Source organism: Homalodisca vitripennis, unplaced genomic scaffold (assembly GCF_021130785.1).
Source record: "Homalodisca vitripennis isolate AUS2020 unplaced genomic scaffold, UT_GWSS_2.1 ScUCBcl_7645;HRSCAF=15421, whole genome shotgun sequence".
Taxonomy (NCBI): Eukaryota; Metazoa; Arthropoda; class Insecta; order Hemiptera; family Cicadellidae; genus Homalodisca; species Homalodisca vitripennis.
In genome coordinates, this window is record NW_025783754.1 from 2596 (window position 1) to 26953 (window position 24358).

The following is a 24358-nucleotide window of genomic DNA, read 5'->3' on the forward strand; positions in this document are numbered from 1 at the left end:
GTTTTCTAAACTGTTTTACTTTGAACAGCTGATTTAAAGTCAATAAGCTGATTAATGTGAATTATGTTTCTGGCATTTTTTGCATTTTACTGATAACTAACTTAACCTATTAATAAATGTTATTTGTTTTTTTTAATTTGACTTCATATTCCATGAGTATGAAATGTTGTATAACATGTTCCTTTGTACAACTAATAAATTTAATTTATAATTAATAAATGCTATTTGTTTTTTTTTTAATTTGACTTTCCTATTCCCTGAGTATGTAATGTTGTGAAACATGGTATTATGTTTGTTAGTACTAATCAGTTGTTTTTATTCGATTTTAATGAACCAACCACTGTTATATTTATAATAAAGTTTACAACATTTTAATATTCTTGTAAAATTTCATACAGGGTATGGATTTTGCGGAATTTAACATCAAAATTTATGATTGGCTGCCATTTTGAAATGGGTAAAGATAATTTGTTAATATTGTTTTCTCAAATGGGCATACAAAAGGTCAACACAACTGCAAAGTTTAATAACTTTATCTTTACTGGTATCAAAGATATAACTTTTTCTGTAAAAATCACATACAGACAGATAGACGGAAAACTAAAACTTTTAGGACATACCTCCATATGAAGTAAACACCCTGTATAATAATATCAAGATCAGTGGTGTATACAGGCTCTGATTTTGGGTAGAGTCAAAAACCATAATGTAATGGAGGGGGGAAATGAAATCAATCTCTTCTTTCTAAACATATTTTGTAAAGATACAAAGCATTTTTTCTGCCATTAATATATTTTGATATTTTACTTAGTATTGTGCATTTTATATATGAATATTAAATAGTAACTTTATACTTATTATATTATATACATGGTACTATCTACTATGTTCTGATGAATAGCTTGAACGCAAATTTACTTTCTCTACTTTCATATCAGTGTAAGTTCTCTCTGGGAATACATCTGAATGGAATTTCAGCTGTTATAAAATTTAACAAATGTAAATATAAGCAAGGTGTTTGTTTGATTAAATAACCATTGGATAATGTCCGAAAATGAATTAAGTGTGCACAATTTTTTAAATATTGAAGTTAGTAGTTAAACATTAAACAATTACCTATGTAAAAGTGGTTTTGTATGTTTCCTTTCTCAGGCCATCTTCCTGGATACGCCACTTTCCAAGTTAGAGATAGTTAATCATTCTGTATATTTGTAAAAAAATGTCTTTTATTACCTTCCATTTTTCAATGTTGTGTTACCAGTAAACTTCCCTTCTATATAAACTATTCTTTGTAACTATTCTTTTCTCCATAAATAAACATTTTATGTGCAGCAATTTGTGTTAATATTAGGATAAAATTGCATACAGAAGTATTGTTTACTATATTTGAACAACATTAGTTTTGTATATTGTTTATGTACGTAACTGTTTATGATTTAGTTTTGTTTATTTTTTAAAGTAATTACAGTTCTGAATGCAAGAATCATAGTTTAAAAAATCTTCCATTCTCTCTCAGAATTAAATTAAAATTTATTATTGAATTTGAAATAAATATTTTCAATTGAATTTTAAATCAGTGTTTTTGTTTCTCTCCTTTAACCAAATTTCTTATTTTAGAAGAATTTCGTTAAAGCCATTTCGTTGTGAAAAGAGCCAAGTTTTCAGAAGATCTTTTTAAAAAGAACTTTATATTACTCCTATTTAACTTGATTTTTATCTCCTTATATATTCAATCAAATTCAGTCTTTTATACTCCTCAAAGTTAGTAGCCTAGTTTCCATACTAACTAAAATAACTTCCAACAACTAAAATAATGTAAAGAAAGCAGTTTGTGCATTTTTATATAAATTAGCAATTTTATATAAACCCTTATTATAAAGTCATTTTTTATTCTATGGCTTTGAAATTTTAAAATAATGTAGACATATAATTACTTTAATATAAATTACAATATATGGTCAAATATCTGTTTCTTGGATTCTGAATTAGAGAACCAATTTATATATTTTTATTATAAAGCTTTCCAAAACTTTTGTAAAATAATAAATTTTACAATAACTGCCTTGTACTAAATATTTTGCTGTGTCCATAAAGTTGTGGCAGTTTGAAATATTTAATAATGATCCAGAACGTTTGTGAGATTTTATCTGTTGTTTGGTTTCATATGCAAGGAGTGTTAAATAAAATAGACATGTGATTATGGAGATTTATGATGAAAGTGCAACAAGTGATGAAATGGTGCAAAATTGAGCTAAGCAAGCAGTGAAGAATGGACAAATTTGCTTGAAGAAAGTGGGAGGCCTTTTGTTATGAATATTGACTTAATTAGGAGAATTGATGAGAAAATTAAAGAGAAAACTCTATTCTCAATGATAATACGTTCAGATACATTTCTTCAATATTTGATAACTGTCTTTTACATGAGATTTTAACTGAATGCTTAGATTATCACAACCTGTGTTCTTGCTGAATGAAAGATGCACAAAGGCAGAGTTCTAACATTTCCCTCCTGGTACTGCGATGAAAGAGAGGAGATTTTGAACTATTTATACCAACACATGAAACACAAGCTTGGTGGTAAGAATTTCTAATGTGACGCCGACATGAGACAGATACTACTGTCTTAACTAGAGAAATGTTTTTTTTGGAAGGTTTAGATAAGCTGGTCTGCTACAAGTGCATTAATTAAAAAAAATATATATTTCAAAATGGTATTTACTTTCTGGTAGCACCCAATAAGTAGCTTGTGACATTTTTAATAAAATATTGCATTTAAATCTCTGTGCTTTGGATTTTTCAGCAGCAAAATACTGCATGGTGCTTGGCACTTGGTTGCATTTCCTATTTAAATAATGGAACTTATGCTAGTGTTAGTCCGTTTACAGCATATGGAAAACTTGTTTGAATTCTTTTTTTACATATAAATGTTCTATAATTTTGACATTTTTGGTTTAACATATTTTATATACATTTTAACTACTAAATTAAGGTGATAAGCATTTAAGATAAAACTCATAATTATTTATTTCTAATTTGGTGAACACTCTGTAAAACCTATATACAAGGTGTCCCAGAACTCTCTACCAATATTTTCAGCTGTTAGTCCTGGATGAAACACAAACCAGAATATCATATTAAAACTTTCGAAAAAACTCAATAGTTACCTGAATAGCCTACCTTTGGTTTTTATTCACTGAACTATTTTTAATTTGAGAATGGATTGTTATAATAAGTTGAAATTTGGTATATACCTTTATAACCTAAAGGCATACTTGCAGCAAAATTTTCAATTTTCTAAAAGACTTATTTTCAAAATGGCAGCTATCTAAAATCTTTATTTGTAAATATTGTAAAATTTGATAAAAAAGGCAGTTATTAAATCTTAGTTTGGCTATTTACTACAGATCCAACAATACCAAAAGTTCAAGAAAATCAGTAAATATAGGAGATAATGAATTTTTAATAAACCTAGTTTGAAATAATATCCACTGTCATTAAGTGATAGTATCATTTAAAGCAACAACAATCAGCTGTTTTAACTAGCTCCTCTAATCAGCTGATTAGAAGATTACAATGTTGAACTGTAATGATAATATCCTTATCTATTTCAGGGTTTTGGTTTATTTTGATTAAAACATATGAAAATACAATTTTATATAATCTATAAAGTAAAAACTTTATTTAGATAAGCCTGCAAATAAAATACACAAATTTCCCTCTAACATTCCATAATATTTGAACGAATAGCTACAACAATTTCAGTAAGTAACTCTTGTAGTAATCTTAGTGAAAGCACTTTTGATGTAATATGATGAAACCCTGTAATAATTTGAATTGGAAGGACGCATATTTATGGTATTTATTACTTAAGAGGTTCTAAAGCTAAACAAAATTACCACTGGGTCTTACTTCAGGCTTGGCGTGTGAAGAAGCATTTCTGGTTCAAATCAATTATATTTGACATCCCGTAGTTGAGTTTATGTTGTTGCCACGATCAAAAAAATATAGATGTACACTCAGTCTGAGAAGCCTACTTCAGTCAAAAGGTGTATACTTTCGGCTCTTCTGATCTAAGTTATCCTCAGTGCCCTGGAAAGTCTTTTGGTCAAAAAGCATCTACTCCCATTCATAGTAATCTACTTCCAATCTAAGCTATTCCAAGCAGGTAGTAGCTTTTACCTTATTGTCACAATCAAGACAGTATACATGTGCATTGGTTTAAAAAGTCTACTTTAGTGAAAAGTGTCTATTCCAGGTGTATTCTACTTCCAGTCTAGTATAAGGTATTTCTAGTGGCGGTAGTATGTTTCAAATTTCACCTTTCTAGGGCAGCGAGATGTTAAAAAACAAATCGTTCTTCTAAGGACAAACCTATTCATTTCCTGTGTGTAGTTGAAATTCATGAAAATGTACTTTGTCTGTTCAGAGCATAAGGCCTTGTTTTTTAAGTTTCATTATTCTAGGCCATCAGAAAGTTGAAAAGTGAATTTATAATTTTTTAGACGATGTAACCTCATACCCTTTGGTTGATTGATCTTTATAAAAATACTTTTGTTTTTCTATGTAGGCCCGTGGGTGTTAAATTTCATTTTTATAAAACAAAGCGAAATTATAGAACATAAATATAGTGGTTGATCTCCATGAAAATGTGGGGTTTTCTGTTTAAGTGATGATGTATGCATGTTTTAAATTTCACCTTTCTAGTACAGTGACAATTCAAAAATAAAATTGTAGGTCTAGGGGCTGCGATCCTATTTTAACCCTGTGGATGTTTCATCTTATGAAAATACATAAGTTTTCCTTTTCGAGTCATGAGGCACACATGTGCCAAATCTTAACTTTCTGAGATATCATATGAGAGTTTTTAATAAGTCAGTGAGAGATTTGCCTGTTACATTTACAGAGGTGACTGACAATTTTGGAAATGGAAATTGTGTGAAATATTTGTAATGTAGTGGCATATACATAATTTTCAGAAATATAATATTTTTTTAGTGGAATTAAAAAAATTCTAAATTTAATATTTCAATAAAATATGAATAGTTCATCAATTAAATGATCTAAATTCAAGCTTTAAAGCGGTACCATGTTATATATGGCCAAGGTAAAATATTTCTATAAACTGTCTTGAGTTTATGTTTTGCATTATTTTAATTAGTTAAACATGTTGAGTTGTCCTCTGTTGTTAAATTTTTTTGACAAAAAATACTAAGCTATCTTTGTACGAGAGACAGTCTGTTGAGTTTTGAGATACTGGCAGACCATTCATACTGCAATATTATCATTCTGATCTGATTAAAAGAGAGCCACTCAGTACAGTTTGGAAAAATCAGTTTTGTAAAGTCATGGAGTTATTGAGGGAGCATTTTCGGGCTATGATTTTCCATGATTTTAAAGTCCGTTTGTCTCAAGAGGAGTGTGTCAAACACCTCAAAATTGTCTGGTTCTGAAGTAACATCCGAGCTTATGTTTTTAGGTGGTATTCGGAATTTCGAAGGTCCAGAAGACGAATGCTCGGTATGTCCATATTCTGCCGTCACTCAAGAAAATGTTCATATGATATGATATATGCCCATTCCGTTTCGAGTATGTGCTATGATCCAAAAGAAAAGAGACTGCACTTACTTAATGATTAAGGCTTCCCTAGGGATTGAGTCCGCATTATTGTGAATAGTCTTGCATGACTTTTGAAAAGTCAAGAAAACAGTTTTTTTATGGTTACCTCACAATTTTGACACGAGCAAAAAGCTGAGAGTGTGAAAATTAGCCAGCATACCCTCCAACTGATTAATGATGGTGATGAAACGGACTATTTCCAAAACTGTCACAGGTAACGAGACATACATAACATTTTATGACGTTCCAGGTCAAGGAGAGAGTCACATAGGGTTTTCCATCTCCTATAATGGTTAAGAAAATATTCTATGTTGTTTTCTTCAAGAGTATAACACTAGTGAAGGCTATTAAGCTGGATTGACAAAGGAGTGTTACAGCAAGTTGGTACACTGAACAATGCTTGCCATAAGTTCTTTATGACTCTAACAAATTAAGGGTTTAATTTTGTATCATGACAATGCCTCTTCCCACACTGATGCAAAATCTTTTTGAGTTTTTGCACAAAAATTGCATCAAAATTATGGAGCACCTTCCCCTTATTCTCCGAATCTCACTATGTAAGACTTCTGGTTGTTCTTCAATCTGATGAAACATTTGCGCGGTCATCACTTTTCATTTGAAGCCAAAGTTGAATGGAAAATCTGACTTCAAAAGTGCATTGATGCTGGTGGGATCATACATCTAAAAATTTCCAGTGACTCATATCATACGTTAGAGGTTTAGATTAGATAATTAAAAAGTTGTGAAAGAAGCAATTTATTTTTCTTCTGTGTAAAATTTGATTCTTAAATCTCCTCATAATTTTCGAATGGTTGCAAATAGAGTAGAGAATGGTTCTAGACAAACTTTAGAGGGTTGCTTCTTAAAGGTGAGGTGCAATTGTATATTGTTTTTGTTATCTCTTGAGCATTGTAAAGTTATATTTTGCAGACTGGTATAACATTTCATATTATTGAGGTAATTATCAATTCCTGAATAATATATCAAAGTAACACACACACACACACCTATGTAATAACCAAATTAAACTATATAACTTTAATCATTAAATAATTATAATCGTTTAACTATATTAATCATTAAATTCTAAGTCTCAAAAATGAAACAGTATGTTGTAAGATGAATTACTTTGGCCAAGCTTCAAAAATAAGTAGCACAGGTATATTACCAAAATTTAAATAAATAACTTTTTACTTAAATGTAATCAAAACCATACTTTGTTAATATGCATTATTTAGTGTATACATGAAATTAATTAAAAGATAATATTAAACTAATGTGCATTATACAGTATGTGTAAGTGGTCAGTTACGACAAATACAGAAGTTATATTAGTTTCTATTGATTCACATAGTACACACTAACCATTCTTATAACATTCAATTACAATTCAGAACCCACCATCTAGATGAACATGGATGTGGAAACACTAATCAGCTGGGACACAGAGTTTAGTGCTGACTCAGTGGAGTGGTGTCCAGTAGACATGTTCCAACACGTGTTAGTGTGTGGCACGTACCAACTGGTGGAAGGAGAAGGACAGACAAGGACCTCTCGACAGGGGCGGCTTCATCTTCTTGCTGTTGTAAAAGAACAGGTAAAAATCTGTTTGTAAAAAATTTTTAATTGGTTAATAATTGTAGGAAGAAGACATAATGAAATATTGGTTAATAACTTTTTGTTAGACATTTAAAGTGATGTGCAACTTGACGGGGATCAAATTTTCAAGTTGAGTCCAAAATTTGGTATTTTCGGTACAGTCGTAATCTTGTGGTACTAATCAAAAAGTTCAGTTTTGTATCCTACAGAGATATACTTAGTTTGGTTTTTCTATGTGCGGCTGGTTAAAAGTTAATATGGGGTATCCATACTTTTTATTCACTCTCTTTATAAAAACGGTACTTGATAAAAAAAATAACATTAATTTTCTTATAAGGCCCTATAATTTACAGTCGAAATTTTTCATAAGGTTTTGTAATATTTGTTTCTTTTAAAGTACAATTACTTGAAATGTTTTTTTTATTCTGTTTAGTAATTGTACTTATTTGAATAGCCATACAATAAAATGATAAATCGAAGGTGCACATAGTAATCTTTCATCTATTACTGGAAACTAATTTCCAGGAGATCGTCTTGGTATTTTTTCCAGGGTGTTCTAAGGTAAACTTATTAATTAAAGTAAAAAGAGTAAGTAGAAAATTATGTTTTTGGTGAGATAATTACCTATAAGTATGTAGTAGAATTTAAAAACAACGTGGACTGTTCTTTGTTAGTGATTCTTGTCAATGGGTTAACATTCCTAGAATCAGCTAAAATTTATCAATTGCGTCTATCTATCAATATTTAATGTAGTTTATGACAACTGCTGGATAAATTCTAACAACCTACAAGTTATAATTATTATTTAATCGAAACTGGTGTAAAAAGAAACTATATATAAAATTACACCAAGACCAATTGTATTACTTAAATTTAAAAATACAAAAGATTTCCCTTAAAAACTTTGTTTTAGTTCTTTTTATATATTTGAATGTTTCTAAGAAACATTTTTATCTAGTAAGTTTAGAACACTAATCTTAGAAATTTTCTTTAACTCTTGGACATTTTAATTTCCCCACGAAATGTTGTTCTTCCTACACCATTACTTTTATAGTCCAGGTGTCTGATGTTGAAGCGATGTAGAGAGTTCTCTTGGAGCTTATTTGTCACCAAAATTGTTATATCTCTTCAAACATAGACTCTGATTACAGGAGTCAAGTATGGGATAGTGTCAGATTTCAGACCACTAAGATAAAGGTAAAATGGAGCTTAACTCAATATTAGTATCCATACAACTTTTATACTTAGAATTATAGAAATGTTTAATTTACTTTTTTACATTCTTTTGCACATTATCATAGAGGTAAGAACAAGGGTCATAGAAATACATTGATAAAATTCAGTAGCTACACATTGTCAGCCCATTGATAAAATTCATTAAGTTGGTAAAAAGGATGTTCTTGTAGCCAACATTTCAGACGTCATCCAAACTGCAGCTTGTTGGTCTTCTTCGTGTCATCTGGAAGGGCATTCCATAACTTAGCTCCTGCGTAGGTGGGTTTCCTTTCTGTGGCCGCTGAGAGTTGCCTGCTGTAGTGCACCACCATGCTGCAATCCCATACCAGAGGTTAGATTCATAGAGGGCGTAAGAGCGATCTTTGCCATTTCTGTATCACTAATACTTTTTATTCTGCGGATTACATACAATGCTGTGTTGAGCTTGTTACAAAGGCAATCTATGTGACTAGTCCAAGCAAAAAAACGGTCATCAATTATTATGCTCAGTTACTTTGAAGTAGTTGTTTCCTCCAGACTTGGTAGTCTTCCTGTTGTTTCTTTGTGCCTTCTTAGAACAAGCCGTTTCGTTTTACTCTAATTTATAGCAAGATCATTTCCTTAGCTGTACTTTATTGCAATGTTTAGAGCAGCGTATGCTGCTATTTCAAGTTGTTCCGGTTTTTTTTGACCCATGAGGAGGACTGTATCATCAACATACATCAGTGTATGGCTGTGGTTTTGCATGTAGGGAAGTCATTTGTATATTAAATAAACAAAATGGGCCCTAGTACAAATCCTTGTAGCAACTGGGAGTAATGATCTGTGGTAGTGATTTTATCTCTTGTGTTAGTTCGTTGCTGGTATGGTTTATTTTGACTATTTGTCTTTGTTCTGTTAGGTTTGTTGTGTTTTTATCCAGTCATATGATTGTTCTTTTACTCCAAGATTTGTCAATTTGTGGCAATTTAAAATGTGTGTATGGCTAAAGCAGTTGAAGGCCTTATGAGTAGTCAAGCAGGATAGCAGTGTCTTTGTTGCCTTCTTCCAGTTGGTCTGTTAGGAATTGCTGTTAATAAATACTGTTGTTGTCGACCTTCTAGTCTGAAATCCATGTTGCTGAGACATAAGCAGTTTTTGGTTGACAAGTGTTATAGGCATCAGCTAAAAAAAATTCTGTTCCATAACTTTAGAAAATGTTGAAATCAGTGATATTGACTGGTAATTAGCTGGTTAGTTGGTGTTTCCTTGTTTGAGCCTCGGATAGACTTTAGATATTTTTAAAGCAGATGGAAATGTTCCAGAATTGTAGGATTTGTTTATGACATTAACAAAAGGGCCAACTATTTCTTCTTTACATATTTTCAACAGTTTTGTAGAGACTATCAAATCCAGCTAAAGTTTTGGTTTTTAATTATCGGATTACTTTATCTACCTCTTGTAGGGATATATGTTGTAGTACACAAATTTGGAGTATTAGGATTTGGATTCCTTTGACCACTTGCTTGGTTTTGATATGTTGAATGTTCAGCTAGAATGATAAAAATGTCTTGAAATGTTCTACAATTTTGACTGGGTCACTTATGACTTCTCCTTAAATATCTAATGCTACGGGTAGGGGCTTATCCTCTTTTGGCTTCCTCTCTGAGTTGATGATTTACCATATTGCCTTTGATTTGTTATCTGTCACTGTTATCCCGTCAATTATTTCCTGGCATCTCAGATATTTCACCCGAAGGTCATATTCTTTTTTGATTGAGCTGTATTATTTTTGTCGATCTCATTCTCAGTTATATTGTGTAAATCTTGAGCATCAATGTACTGTCTCCTCAACTGCATCGCTATAGGGTGGGTCAGTTAGAATTTGCTTATTTCGTTTTGTTTTTATTCTCATTTTGATAATATAGGGCATGTCATATCTATTGCATTGGAAAGAATGCTAAAACTGTTGTAAGACTTCTCTGCATTGGTTAAACTGTAGACTGCTGTCGTTTTGCTGGTGAAGGAGAGCTTTAGCAAGTTTCTTCTACTTTGTTTCTGCACTCAACAGATGGTGGTGGGAGTAACGGGTTGTCCAAGTTGATGGTACATAGCTGTCCTGTGTGGTATGAGATTGCTGTGTTTAGAACCTTAACATAGAGTTGTTCTAGCTGCAGATCAGTGCATGCACAGTCTATGGATGTTCTGGAGGTTGATGTGATTCTAGTATATGGGAGGTCCAATCTCTGGATGTTGTAGCTAGTCAGGATCACTGTCAGTAGAGTGTAGTCATACCTTCCAATGATCCTCATACAACATCCAGACCTGCCTCTAAGTTTCCTTTTGTCCTGTAAATCCCCTCTAGGTAGAGACTGAACTTGCCAAGATCAATATTAGCAATTTCCATACTGTATTTGTAAGTGTTAATTATTTCAATTTGACATTTCTATGCATCCTTTGTGAATATATCAACTCCTCCCCTCTGATGGTGTTTTCTGCAATATTCTGCTGTCAGTAAGTATCTTCTTAGTCTTGTGTTTGATAATGTTTCTCTTGTCTGTCTTATTCTATCACAATCACTAGGTCAGGTTTTAAGATATTGAGAAGGGTGTTCAGGCAATCGATTTTATTGGCAATTCTGTCTATGTTTTGATATAGAGGATATATATTTTACCTTATCAGGCTTAGGGGTATGTTGTATAATGCTGTTTAGGAATTGATTCCTATTTTTTTTCCGATGCTCTAAAAAAGAAACATGATTTTGCTCTTTGGGAGGAGAATCAGGCTGGTCATCTACTTGTACTTGGATTTGTTGACCACACATAGGTGGCGATGGTAGATGCATGAGAGGCTGAGCATAGGTGGTGAACAGGGGTCAGTATTTATCTATTGAAAGAGTTTACTATAGTTTTTAGTCATGTGTTCAATATAAAACTGTAAGTGGTTATTGTAAAATTCTTTTAGATCCTCATCCTCAGCTCTTTTTTTAGCATTTATTGTAGATCCTTGCATTAATTTTACCCTGTTTTTAGCTAAGTTAGCAGGTTGTTGCCCTGGGTTGTTTGATTTTTTTTTTAGTAGCTATAATTAAAGTATTTATTATACTTTATTATTTTATTGGTTTTGTAACATTGCAAAATTTTAAACGTCTTGCATTAAAACGTTTTTAAAGAAATCCAATATAAACAAATAATTATCAACTTGTATAAGAAATAAAAAGATAGTTAGTTTTGTGTAAATGTGGACACTTTTCTTCATTGGAGCTCCGCTTAACAACCAATTAAAGTATTACAAATTTGTTGTTGAGGTGAAGTGTAATGTAAATGATATAAATTAAAAAAAAAACTTCAATATCAAACAAATTTACCCATGTATTCACACGTGTTTTATCTCATATGTACCAATTTTAAGATTATGTTACTAGTTTTAAATATGAGAGCTGTTCAAAATGTATCTGACCTTCAGTCCTCCTGCTTAAACAATTGAAGCGCTGGTGGCCAAGCTTAGTGGGGATGGTACATTCGATTTTAACGAAGGATTTGAAAATGAGAAGAGTGTCCGCAAAATTTGTTCCAAAGTTACTTACAATGGAGCAAAAACAATTTTGTCTTGAAATTGCACAAGATATTTTTTTTCTCTTAGGACAAGAAGCTTAATAAATTGCACTTGGTCCTGTAAGAACCTTTCCGCTGCTTCCGGAGTGACAGGATATTCAGGATGGGTAAGGTTAGGGAGTAGTGGCCGCCTCCTATCGAGATCTATGAGGAAGAGTTAGGGCACTATATCTCAAAGTCATGTCCAGTCAAGTCAATGTGAAGAAGGGGAGGCCAGCTCTGAACCAGCCTCTCCAGTCAAAGTAGGCAGGGGATGGCATATACCCTTGTTGAGGTTCACAAGAACCTCTGATAGTTAGGGAACAAACCCCACCAACTCCAACAGTCATCTCCCACAGTAGACTAGATCTATTGAATGAACCACAGAATCTCAACATTTGCTGTTAGTGATGTGCCACTCCTGGACATCCATAAGGTTGCCCAGATTTAAGTGACACATTGGTTTTTTGCTGTACCCAGTGGTGGGTTCAACTGGAAGATATAAACCAGCCAGAAGTGATCCCTGCTGGGTATTGCACAAGTCATGCTGGACAGTGCAAACAGTAACCCTGACACCTGATCACACAGTGATCACTGGTTATGAATCCTGAATTTATAGATACAACCCTGGAAACCGTGATTCAATCATCGCAGTGAAAACACATGACATCTCCAAGACCAAAAAAAGCAAGGCAAGTTTGCAGTCAAGTCAAGGTCATGTTGATAGTCTTCTTTGACTCCAGTGGAGTGGTGCATCATGAGTACGGACCACACGATCAAACCATCACACAAGAATACTATCTTGAGGTTCTTTCTTGCCTACGTGATACTGTACAGTGCAAACAACTGAATCTGTGGGCAACAAAAACCTGGCAACTCCATCACGAACCTGCCCACTCTGCATATCTAATTCAGGGTTTTCTCACTAAAAACAACACACCTCTGGTTCGCCAAGCTCTGTACTCCCCCAGCATGGCTCCCTGCGACTTCTGTTTATTTCCTAAGCTGAAAATGCCCCTGAAAGGAACTTGATTTCAAGAAAGAAGACATTAAACAGAATATGATGGCCGAGCTTAACAGCATTCCAAAAGATACCTTCCAGAAAGTTTTGAACAGTGGCAGAAGTGCTGGGAGAAGTGTGTGCATCACCAAGGAACCTATTTTGAAGAGGATTAGAAGTTTGTAGCTCTAGTTCAATACATGCACTTTTAATTAACAAAAGTCCAATATTTTTTTGAACAGCCCTCAAAAACATTCCATAATTATTATTGCAATTATTTATTAAAAAAAATAAATTATAGTTGTACAATTCTCTCATTAATATCTTATTCAGTAATATAAGGCTGATAATTTGTATGATTTTATGAATTTTTTCCCATATTAGATGATAGAGAGGCTAGAATCTCTTGACATGCCTGCAGTGCTGGACTGTAAGTGGGCACCAGAAGTGGTGAGAGGTAGAGTTCTGCTGGCTGTAGCTAATGCTGTAGGAGAAGTTTGCCTCTTTAGGTTGACACAGAACACAGGTATTTATAGTTGCATATTAGCAGTAACTCACTCTCTATGTTGAAATCTGATCGATGTTGTACTAACTTTACAAGGTCTACTCAAAAACTATTCAGACTGGTATCACAGATACACAGGAGTATGTTTTTATCTCTGCTGGTGTCTTATTTCCACAGATAAGCATTACAGTAAAATTATTGAGCTGTGCAAATTTAAAATGTAAACTCCCTTAAGTGCAAAGTTGGGTGACCCTGTGTTGATTAGTTCTTTGACAGTAGTGCTTTCTATCCATGCACTTAAGAACCAGCTGTAGTAAAATGCCCTTGAGTTTTCCTCCATAAGAATAATTTTAATAGGGATGGAACTTTTTGATCCTGGTGTTATTGCTACGTTTAAAAAACTGTTTGAGGTTAAACATCATTCTTATGGAGAAAAACTCAATGTAATTTCACTACAGCCGGCTCTAAGTTTTCATCATTTTGAGCCTAAGTAATGAATGTGTAGGCAGGATTATGTGGAAAGTTGCAGGTGACAGAACTTCCGAAGAGGTTGATAATGTTTCAGTAAGATAATAAGAAAACTAATAGTTTTATTTTACTGTGAAAATTTGACCTTGAATATAATTCTATTGGCCGGTCAATAAACTACTACTGTAAATATTTATTATTGGTCACGAAATGATGATCATTACGATAGATCATAATTGCATTAAAGTATTAACGGGCAATTATATAACAATAATTTAGCTCACAGAGTGTAAATAACTAAACAGTTCTTGACTGACCATCAAATTTAACAGGACCAATATTCTTTTTGCTCATATGACATTTTTCCTTATGACATTGTTGTTCATGAGAGTCTAACATCAACTAAGTAGGTATGAAGATGTCGAGATCATTAAAAAAAGATAAACTTTTCACCTGTTTACACGTAATAAACAGTTTCAAACCTCCTTCTAGCTGTAGAGACTAATGATTGAAAAAGTATGTGGCATTAAAAGAGAACAATTTGAAGAGTTCTAAGCCAAAATTGAAATCGTTAATTTGGCATCTGATTCTTATTAGAGATATCTGATATATCAGTTTACCATACTGTAAATACTGTTAACTGAAACTACCAATAGACTACACAGACCATCCTCACTAATTTTTCTTGTATTTATCTGTATGTTGAAGAATTTTTGTATTAGATTACAGCCATAAGAATAAATAAAATTCAGTTAATGTTGGTAGAAAAACAGAATAATTGTATACTTTCCTATTCATGAAAGAATGGTGCCCACCCTTAAATATTTCTGAAAATGCTTTTTAAGTAACAACATAGAGTTTAGAGTTGTGTAGTGTTTCTAAAATATGATTGAGGAAAAGAAGTTTTTAGAGACAAATGTGATATGTTTCTGGTTGAAAATATTTCAGTGGACAGTCATGTAATGCCGACAGCTTGCAGTGTATGTACCAGAACATACAACACAGTGTCTGAGAGAAGCCCAAGCACTGCTGAACTTTTAAAGTATATGAGTCTATCTGATCAATGGCTGACAGCCTGCACCATAGGTAGGAGAATATACAACACAGTGTCTGAGAGTAGCTAAGCACTGCTGAGGTTTGAGAGTATATGAGTCTATCTGATCAATGGATGATAGTCTGCACTGTAGGTAGGAGAATATACAACACAGTGTCTTAGAGTAACCTGAGCACTGCTGAGGTTTCAGAGTATATGAGTCTATCTGATCAATGGATGATAGTCTGCACTGTATGTAGGAGAATATACAAACACAGTGTCTGAGAGTAGCTAAGCACTGCTGAGGTTTGAGAGTATATCAGTCTATCTGATCAATGGATGATAGTCTGCACTGTATGTAGGAGAATATACAACACAGTGTCTGAGAGTAGCTAAGCACTGCTGAGGTTTGAGAGTATATGAGTCTATCTGATCAATGGATGATAGTCTGCACTGTATGTAGGAGAATATACAACACAGTGTCTGAGAGTAGCTAAGCACTGCTGAGGTTTGAGAGTATATCAGTCTATCTGATCAATGGATGATAGTCTGCACTGTATGTAGGAGAATATACAACACAGTGTCTGAGAGTAGCTAAGCACTGCTGAGGTTTGAGAGTATATCAGTCTATCTGATCAATGGCTGACAGCCTGCACTGTAGGAAGAAGAATATACAACACAGTGTCTGAGAGTAACCCGAGCACTGCTGTGGTTTGAGAGTATATGAGTCTATCTGATCAATGGCTGACAGCCTGCACTTTATGTAGAAGAATATACAACACAGTGTCTGAGAGTAACCCGAGCACTGCTGAGGTTTAAGAGTAAATGATTCTGTCCGATCTCTCAATGTTTGCAATCAATCAATGCATTTGTTGCTTTTTACTAAACTTTTATATTACAAACAAATTAGGTTAAAATGTTAAAAGCTAAAAATCCAAAATATTAAAAAAATTAAACTAAATAAAGTCATTTTGTTTTATCATTCTGTACAGTACTTTAAATTGAGTACAACTGCATCTGCACTGTGGTTTTGTATTATAATTTGCCTCATACTTTATTTGAATATATAAAAAATATATTATTAGGGTGAATCTATTTTAATTAGAGCTGCATGGATAACTTTAAAAATAATGGAAGTTCTTACTCAGTTGGAAGAATACTTAATATATCTCCCATTATCCCACTACCTCTGTTACTGATCATAACTGCTTATCTAAATATTTTTACTTTAACATGTGACTGGAATTATGATAAAAAAGTAAAAATACATGTCACTAATTGCCCATTGGTTATATGTGGAACACAGATGATCAGAGTTGTTTTTCTGCTTCGGTGGTGTTATTGAATACTTATCGATTATTTAAGAAGCTAGTCTTTAACTTACTGAACCATTGAGAGTGACTATAAAGTATATAGTCCCTTGTACACTTGTGCAGACTGTTTCCATTTTACCAATCCTAGTTTTTTGTCACTAGATTCTGTTTTCTTATAGAGCTAGAGATTCCCAGAGAAAGACTGGTGCATGAAACGAAGATGGTTCTGCCAAAGCGGGAAGACAGCCAAGAACTGTTGGCCTTGTCACTGGATTGGTCAACTGCTGGAGGAGATGTGAAGATTGGAGTTAGTGATTCACAAGGGTGCATTTCAGTGCTGAGACTCGATGATTTGGGTTAGTTAAGTTTTTTATCAGATAAATAAGAATTCACAAAATGGGCCTTTTGTGTATGACCCAAGGGCAGAACTATTCTGTATCAGGTTAGTGTTTGATTGTTACGGGTGGAGTCCTTCCCCCAGGAGTGTACAGTTCTAGATGGTCTGCTAATACAACCTATATTGGGCACAGTACAAACCGATGGGTCTCTTACATTTGACCAACCTCATGAGGGTCCAAGAGCAGCACACCATTAACAACAAATTACCAGCCATTTGGATAAAAAGGACTGGTAGATAGGTCAGGTTTACTGCGAAGGATGACTGAGAGGATGGGCTCCCTTAATGTGAAATCTTATTTAAGCCTAAACATTAGGCTTAATAGTTATCAATTTCCCTGTACCTTTGACTGGAAGAGGCTGAAACAAAACTAGCCTTTCTTTTTTCCAAGGTGACAAGATTAAGATAAGTTGAATGTTGAGTTTAGCTTCTACTCCTCTTCCTCTTAATGCAGCGTCTGGAGCCGAATGTTTTTACAGACTCGACTCCTGGGATCTGGAGCCATGTTCGTCTGAAGAGATGGACAAAAAAATTGATGAAGAAGAAGCTCAAAACAAACAATTTATATAATTTCAACATCAGAGACACCTAGATTGTTAAATATAGTGTAATCCAGGGTAGTATTTCCATTGTCTCATCAGGTGCACAATTAAGTTCACTAAGAGTTTACTGATACAATCTCTAAGCATAGTAGAGCAGCCAAGTTTTCTACACACAACGAAGCCATGATGGAAAGGGTTGATTTGATATAAATGTTGAGTTTAGCTCCAGTTCATCTTCCTCTTAAAGATAGTGCCCATTAGCCCTCCTCGTTGGAACTCGACAGGAAACAACTTCTACCCCCAACCTTACCCGTCCGTGAATATCCTGTCACTCCTGAACCAGCACAAAGCTTCTTTTGGGGTTAAGTTCAATAAAAGGTTTTCTCTCTCCTTACCCTAAGTGAACATAACATACTGGTAGAATCATGGTGATGCTGTGTACTTACATGTTATTAATAATGATTTTTTTTCACTTTTATGCCATTAACACAAGCAAGTTGGACAATTTGACTTAAGTACTTAAAGAGTCAAACAGCAAACATGCAATGTGGTTGAATGTGGACAGATGGATTATGTACATAATTTGGGTATTCTGTGATATCTCATATAATTGTAACTTTTTAGATTTAGACATCTTTTCGAATCACGCTACATAAAACAAAACTACATATTAATCCAACAAACACAATGAACTATCTACAAATGCTAGAATGTTACACAGTGGCGTCCTGACAAACACTAAGTGACAGTGAGTGCAATTAAAAGTGAGGTTTTTTATAAGGGATGAAAAACCACCAACATTTCATACCAGTTTAACACTAGTTCCGTAAGTTAAACTAGCTATAAAACAACTTAATATAATACTCACTTACTGATTGAATCAAGTTACAAAAAAAGTACTGACACTCACCGGATTGGCACATGAACAGCCAGACTTAAATACATATTTTCTTCAAAATGAATAATATTCTTCTTGTTATAAAATATATTTATATACATAAAAGGAAGCAAGTGCCACTGTTAAATAAATCAAGAGCAATTTTATTATTAAAAAGAACTATGACATGGCAGCTGTAGGAGTGCCAACACAGCAAACGTCAGCAGGTAGTAGACACCATTTCTAGCCAACAAAACACTGACCTCTAGTACTCAGCATCATAGCAAAGAGTCAACAGCTGTATCTGTGTATGTCTCTACAGCAATTTGATACATGTCTCTGCTACAGTGTTCTACAACGAATATAACGACAATCCGCCCCAAGAAATATTTTCATCCAAAATCTGCTATAGTAAAAATAACATTTTAAAAAATAAGCGAAACAATTTTTGCTAAAATTAAGGGTCATTCACAGTGGCCAGCATACAATGATGAAATTTAAAACTTCAAGAATCGTTTAAGGTACCACATTGTTTTTTATGGCACAAAATAAACTGCTACTTGTACTGAAAAAGATCTTTTAAAAACTACCCATTAAATGAAACTTCTAACCACAAAATATCAAATCCTGCCTTTAAAAGTGCTCTGACTGAAGCACAGGAAGCTGTTACTTGATCAATCATATTTGTCTTATAAAATCAAAGAAAACGCAAAAAGGACAAAATTATAGAGCTGTCAATAAATGAAGAGCTAGATTTAGAGACATCATTAACTCTTGCTGCTGAAGCTGGTAGCCTCCTTGTAAATAAAAATAATGTACTAAAGAATGAAATTAATGATCTTAAAATTAAATATAGCACATCTTACTCAGAAGTAGAAGACAGAAGTATAAGAACCCGAAAATAAAATTAAAACCCTTTCACAACACATTTTAAATCAAAATAATGAAAAATACCTGGACATTTCACATTTGAAGAATAAACTGAAGGCCAGAGAAATGTTAATAAATAAGTTTAATGATCATATGGACAAAGAGAAAAAACAACTATGAACACAAAATCAAAAATTCTGAAAGAAACAGTGACAAAAATCTACTTAACTGTGACAAGTAAACTGAATATAGATAAATCAACTTTTAGGATGAATATATAAACAAATCTCAGCAATACCTACAAATATGCTCAAGCTACAAGACCAATCACTAAAAAAACTAAACAAAAATTGAAAGCTTTGAATGAAGTATTGAAAATGAGCAAACTTGATGTTGAAGGTGAAATATAAACACTGCAAAGGGAGAAAGGAAACCTCATAATATTAAATGGAGAGCTTTTAGAAAAAATATCACCTTCCAGAGTCCCACACCTTTTCTGCATTCAATGGGGAAGGGAAAGAGATGAAGGAGAGTGAAACTTGAGTAACGGAAGTACACCTTTTTTAGAGCATACACTAATACAAAAAAACTCGATACAAGATTCTGATCATCCTCAATTCACGTTTCAAATGCCTGTACACTGTATAAAACAAAAACTAAAAACTCCTGGTCCATATGAAACTCTCCATCAGACCACTATTACAAAAAATGTAATGGATATTTCATTTAGTATATTTCACCAGAACAGTCGAAGTCTATCAAAAAGACTAAACCACTTACTCAGTACCCTAAAATCTACCATCATAATTTTGACAGAACATGGCTTAAACCCTAACAACTTAGTACTGATGAAAATTGATGGCTACACACTGGTAGCTGACTACAGTAAAGAAGAGCATCGACTGGGATGAGTTGCAATGTACATTGAATCTTAAACCCAAAACGTCTTACCAATAAACCCATTAAAGACAACACAAATCAGTTTTAGTCACAAACATGAAGATACAAATAAATTCCTAACATCTGTACAGAACAGCAAATTACATTTCTGGGATTAACAATAGATGTTGACCTTTCCTGGACCGCTCATGTTGATAAAATAAGTAAGAAAATTAGCTCTATGTGGTTCATAGAATGAAATGGATAGGAGGGCTGGTGGCAGTTAAGACAGCATATAATGCCTTAGTGGAATCCCACCATCAGGTATGGCCTGCCTGATTGTGTGGGAAGGAACCTCCGAGCACAACCTCAAAAAAATACTTGTCCTTCAGAAAAAATGCATAAAGCAATTACCAGTCTCACCCCAATGGAAAGCTGTAGTGAGGCTTACAAAACTCAAAATCTTGACAGCTCTGTATATTCATGCAGTGGTAATGCATACAGGTATAGATCAATATGCATTACCACTGATTACTGGAATTGCCAAGAGGTGAGAAACACCCATGCCTACAACACTCGAAGAGCTGCTGTCTACCAACTTCCTCCTCATCATACTACTAAATACACAAAAAAATCTATCCTATGCAGGAAGGAAATTCTACAATTCACTACCAGAGAACCTCAAAGGCCTACAAGGAAAAACGATTCGAAGACAACTGTATAGCTGAGTTGTTGAACGACCATGTAATGATTCGCCATTACATTTCTTAAAGATCTTGTAAATAAATTTAGCTATTTAATATATATATATATATATATATATATATATATATATATGGAAAAGTTTATTCCATAAAGTTTATCTATATGAGCCAAAGAAGTTATGCAGCAATGATATAAACTTCTTGAATTACATTGTAAAACTAAGCAATACTTTAAAAAAAATTGTAATCACCCATAACAAATTTTATTAAATGAAAAGAACAAACCAAAAATATTATCAAAGTAGCTTTAACTTTAAATGTTAGTTATAGTTATATAAATGTTAGTTAACTATAAATGTAGGTTGTGGGATTAAATCACTTCATTTTGAGATTTTTATTAGCCTAAAGATTACTTTTGGATAACTGTTGAATTCTTTATTTTCATAGGCTTCCATGTAGAGCACAATTGGAGTGCCCATCAATTTGAGTCTTGGACTGTGCATTTTGATGCTTTCAACCCTCACATTTGTTATACAGGTCAGTACAAGTTATTGCAGGTATCGTTTCCTGTACAAGTGAATACTCAGGTTAAAAAGAATGATTTTGAACAAACGTCCCATTGTAGTAATGATTTAAACTAATGTAAAATTTATTTTGTGAAAATATGTAATCTAACATACAAGAACATTAATATACGCATATTAAACTCTGAGGACAAGCTGGACGATTTGTTGACAGAATAAGACTAGCCAGGTGATTTCTGGACACCATTATTTATGTGAAAAAGACTGGTTGTCGCGAAATTGGACAGTTTATTAATAATAATACTTTATGCAGAAAAAGTTATGTCACATTCTAAGATAGTTTTCAAATTAAGTTTCTTAATAATTTTAAAGCAATTTCTGTAAAAATAATTTGTCAATTAAAGCACTATAATGCTTTTAATAAATTGACAACTTCAATGGTGCCAGGTGTCCCTGTCAACCACTGTGTCTGTCATGTTACTAAATATTATTTTATGCAGCCTAACTACCAAATTGCGTATCATTTAATCTTTTGGTGAGTAGCATTGAGTAAAACAGAAAAGTGTGTACACTTTTATTATTTAAACACTGCTATGAAAACTCAACTTACTGAACAAGAATGAATGTATCTGTTGTGAAAATATCTCGAAACATATTTAATTTGTTGACGTTAAATTTTGCATGAAACTTTATTTCTAAATAAACAAAAATGAGTCTTGGCGTCATTGAAGCCTATCACTCAATAAGCTGACACAATTTCCTCGTGTCTGCCGGGGGAGGTTTTCTTTACTTGTACAAGTACTGTCTGTCTATCTGTTTTTGGGACATTTTGAGAATAAAATGAGCTATAGACTTGAAATTTTTCATGCATCCTTAGTGATACCCATTGCACGATACACCTGCACCATTTTAATGTAACTGTAAAAGATATATACAAATATTAAACCTAATAATAAAATAAAAAATTGGGGCACAGATCAGATCAAGATATGATCACCTGGAAGTGTCAAGGTGTTCAAAATACCAGTGCTGGAATATATGCCATTGCCTAACTTGATATATAAATTTCTATTATCGCTAACTCCTGTTGCTGAAGGTGGAGATGACTGTAAACTGCGAGTATACGATTTAAAGTCATGTCTGGACATTGCATGCACCACAAACTCGTCTCACGAAGCAGGTGTTACCAGTTTCAGCAGCAGCAAGATCTCTGAACATGCTCTGTTGTCTGGCAGGTAAGGTATGGACATTAGTTTTTATCTGTAATAATTCCTCATTCCATTAAAAAAATTCAGTTTCTAAGACATTATGAGGTGTGGTTATAAAATAGCTAGAATGTTATTGTTTCAGTATATATAAACCAAATACAATCAAATCTGGAGACATCTCATGCAGGTTTGTAGCTAGGACCAGTCAACAGAATTTGCTAGTGATACTCTTAATCATTATGGATTTCGAGTAGTGCTAGGTCTGCTACAACACCAAAACACACACATACATTGGTGCTAGGAATGGTACTATTAACAGTGTACCAGTGAGACTTCTGTATTCTGTGACAGGCAGTAAGCTAGACTGAAACATTTATATTGCCTATCTTTAAACAATTCTAAAATCATGTTATCTACTATATTTAGTTGTCTAACCAGCAAGTTCCAAAAAACGTGAGGACGCCATATTTGGAATATTTTTCAGATAAGGATTGAATTTTTAAAGTAACAGCCCAGGTCTGCAAAAATTTTAATTTTACAAAAGAAAACTTAGCAAGGATCACTTAAGAAAACAGTAGACCTATATTTATCCTGGGTGAGGCAGGTATTTTAAAATTGTTATTTACTTACTACTCCACTTTTTCATTTGGACTAAATAAAATGTGTTTTAAAACTGTTTTAAATAAATGATCTTGTTTGTAAAAAAACACTTTGTCATTATCCAGCAATAAATATAATACGAGTATTAAGTAGGTGTCACATGGAAGTTTCTTGGTTGAAAAATAGGAGTAGGAGCAATGCTTTATTTTGAATAGGCTTATGCCAAAAAGTACGATTTTTTAGCTTAGTGATATTCTCCAAGTTTCAGATTCCTATAAAAAATTAGCTCAACCAGGAGAAGTTTTTCATCAGCCTATGTAAAAAAATGTGCTATTTTTTCAGTTATGATGAACAAGTCCGCCAGTGGGACACGAGGCAGATGAGACGTCCCATTGGCGAACAAACAGTAGGAGGTGGTGTATGGCGGCTTAGGCGTCAGCCTAGGACAGAACAGCTGACTTTAGTCGCATGCATGTACAATGGTTTCTGCCTGCTTAACCAGCAGCTCTCTGTGGTGGCAGAATATAAAATACACGAAAAGCATAGCTTATGGTGCAGACTGGGCACATTTTACTGATGCTGCAAAACATTTCCCCCACCTCACAACAGCAGAAGGTGTGATTGGTACTTGCTCTTTCTACGATCACAAATTATGTATTGCTTCGTTAATAAAAAAAATGATTGATTAAAATGATATTGTGTTAATTTTTGACTAGTTGTTACCCAATAGCTTGACTAATAATAACTTACTAGAATTACAATTGTGAAATTTATTAATTAATTATTTAAAAGTGCCAGAGAGCAGATTCTTTGCAGCTTTTATTGTAGGCAATAGATGATTCTTAATAATTTGTATAGGTATCTAACCACCAGTTCTTGGTTTATGTCCGTCGATCAAAGATATGTAGAGGACAAAGATAACATTCCACAAACATTAATTTCCAGCAAGATTCATTCATTTTTAATAAAAAAAAACTACTTTTTTGACCCAGCAATGGATGAACAAATTTAAGATTCAAACCTGTTTTTGTGTTATAAATTCAAATTTAACATCCACCACAATTTTTTCTATGTTGGACATAATTTTTTTTAAGTGCCCATGGCAGTATAATCCACGAAACCCTGTACATACATGTTACAAAATAACTCAATAATAATATTGTAAATCAAACGTTTATTTATTTTATATCAATAGCTAATTAAGCAAGGGCAAAGAATGGGTTAATAAATAAATAAAGCAAAAGATAATTTAATACTGTGTTGAATTAATTATGAATTTTTTTATTTGTGTTCGTTTATTAATAGCCTATTTTATATTATTCTCTTCGAAATTTAATTTAATTCTCTACAAGTTTTGGCTAAAAAGTTTGCGTGTTTATTACCCATTTAATGTACTTCAAATCTAAACAATGCGTTTTTCGAGACGGGAATTTTGC

At 33.2% G+C, this 24358-nt stretch overlaps 1 protein-coding gene across 1 annotated transcript; it reads left to right on the top strand.

Moving 5' to 3' along the window:
- Positions 1-7010: 7010 nt before the first annotated feature.
- On the top strand, positions 7011-23626 carry LOC124374246 (diphthine methyltransferase-like; the record flags this gene model as incomplete). Its single annotated transcript, XM_046832497.1, is given in 7 exon segments — positions 7011-7213; positions 13387-13528; positions 16501-16677; positions 21038-21127; positions 22211-22349; positions 23265-23457; positions 23459-23626. Coding segments are annotated over 7 exon segments (1083 nt in total). The 3' UTR covers positions 23612-23626.
- Between the last annotated feature and the right edge of the window lie 732 nt (positions 23627-24358).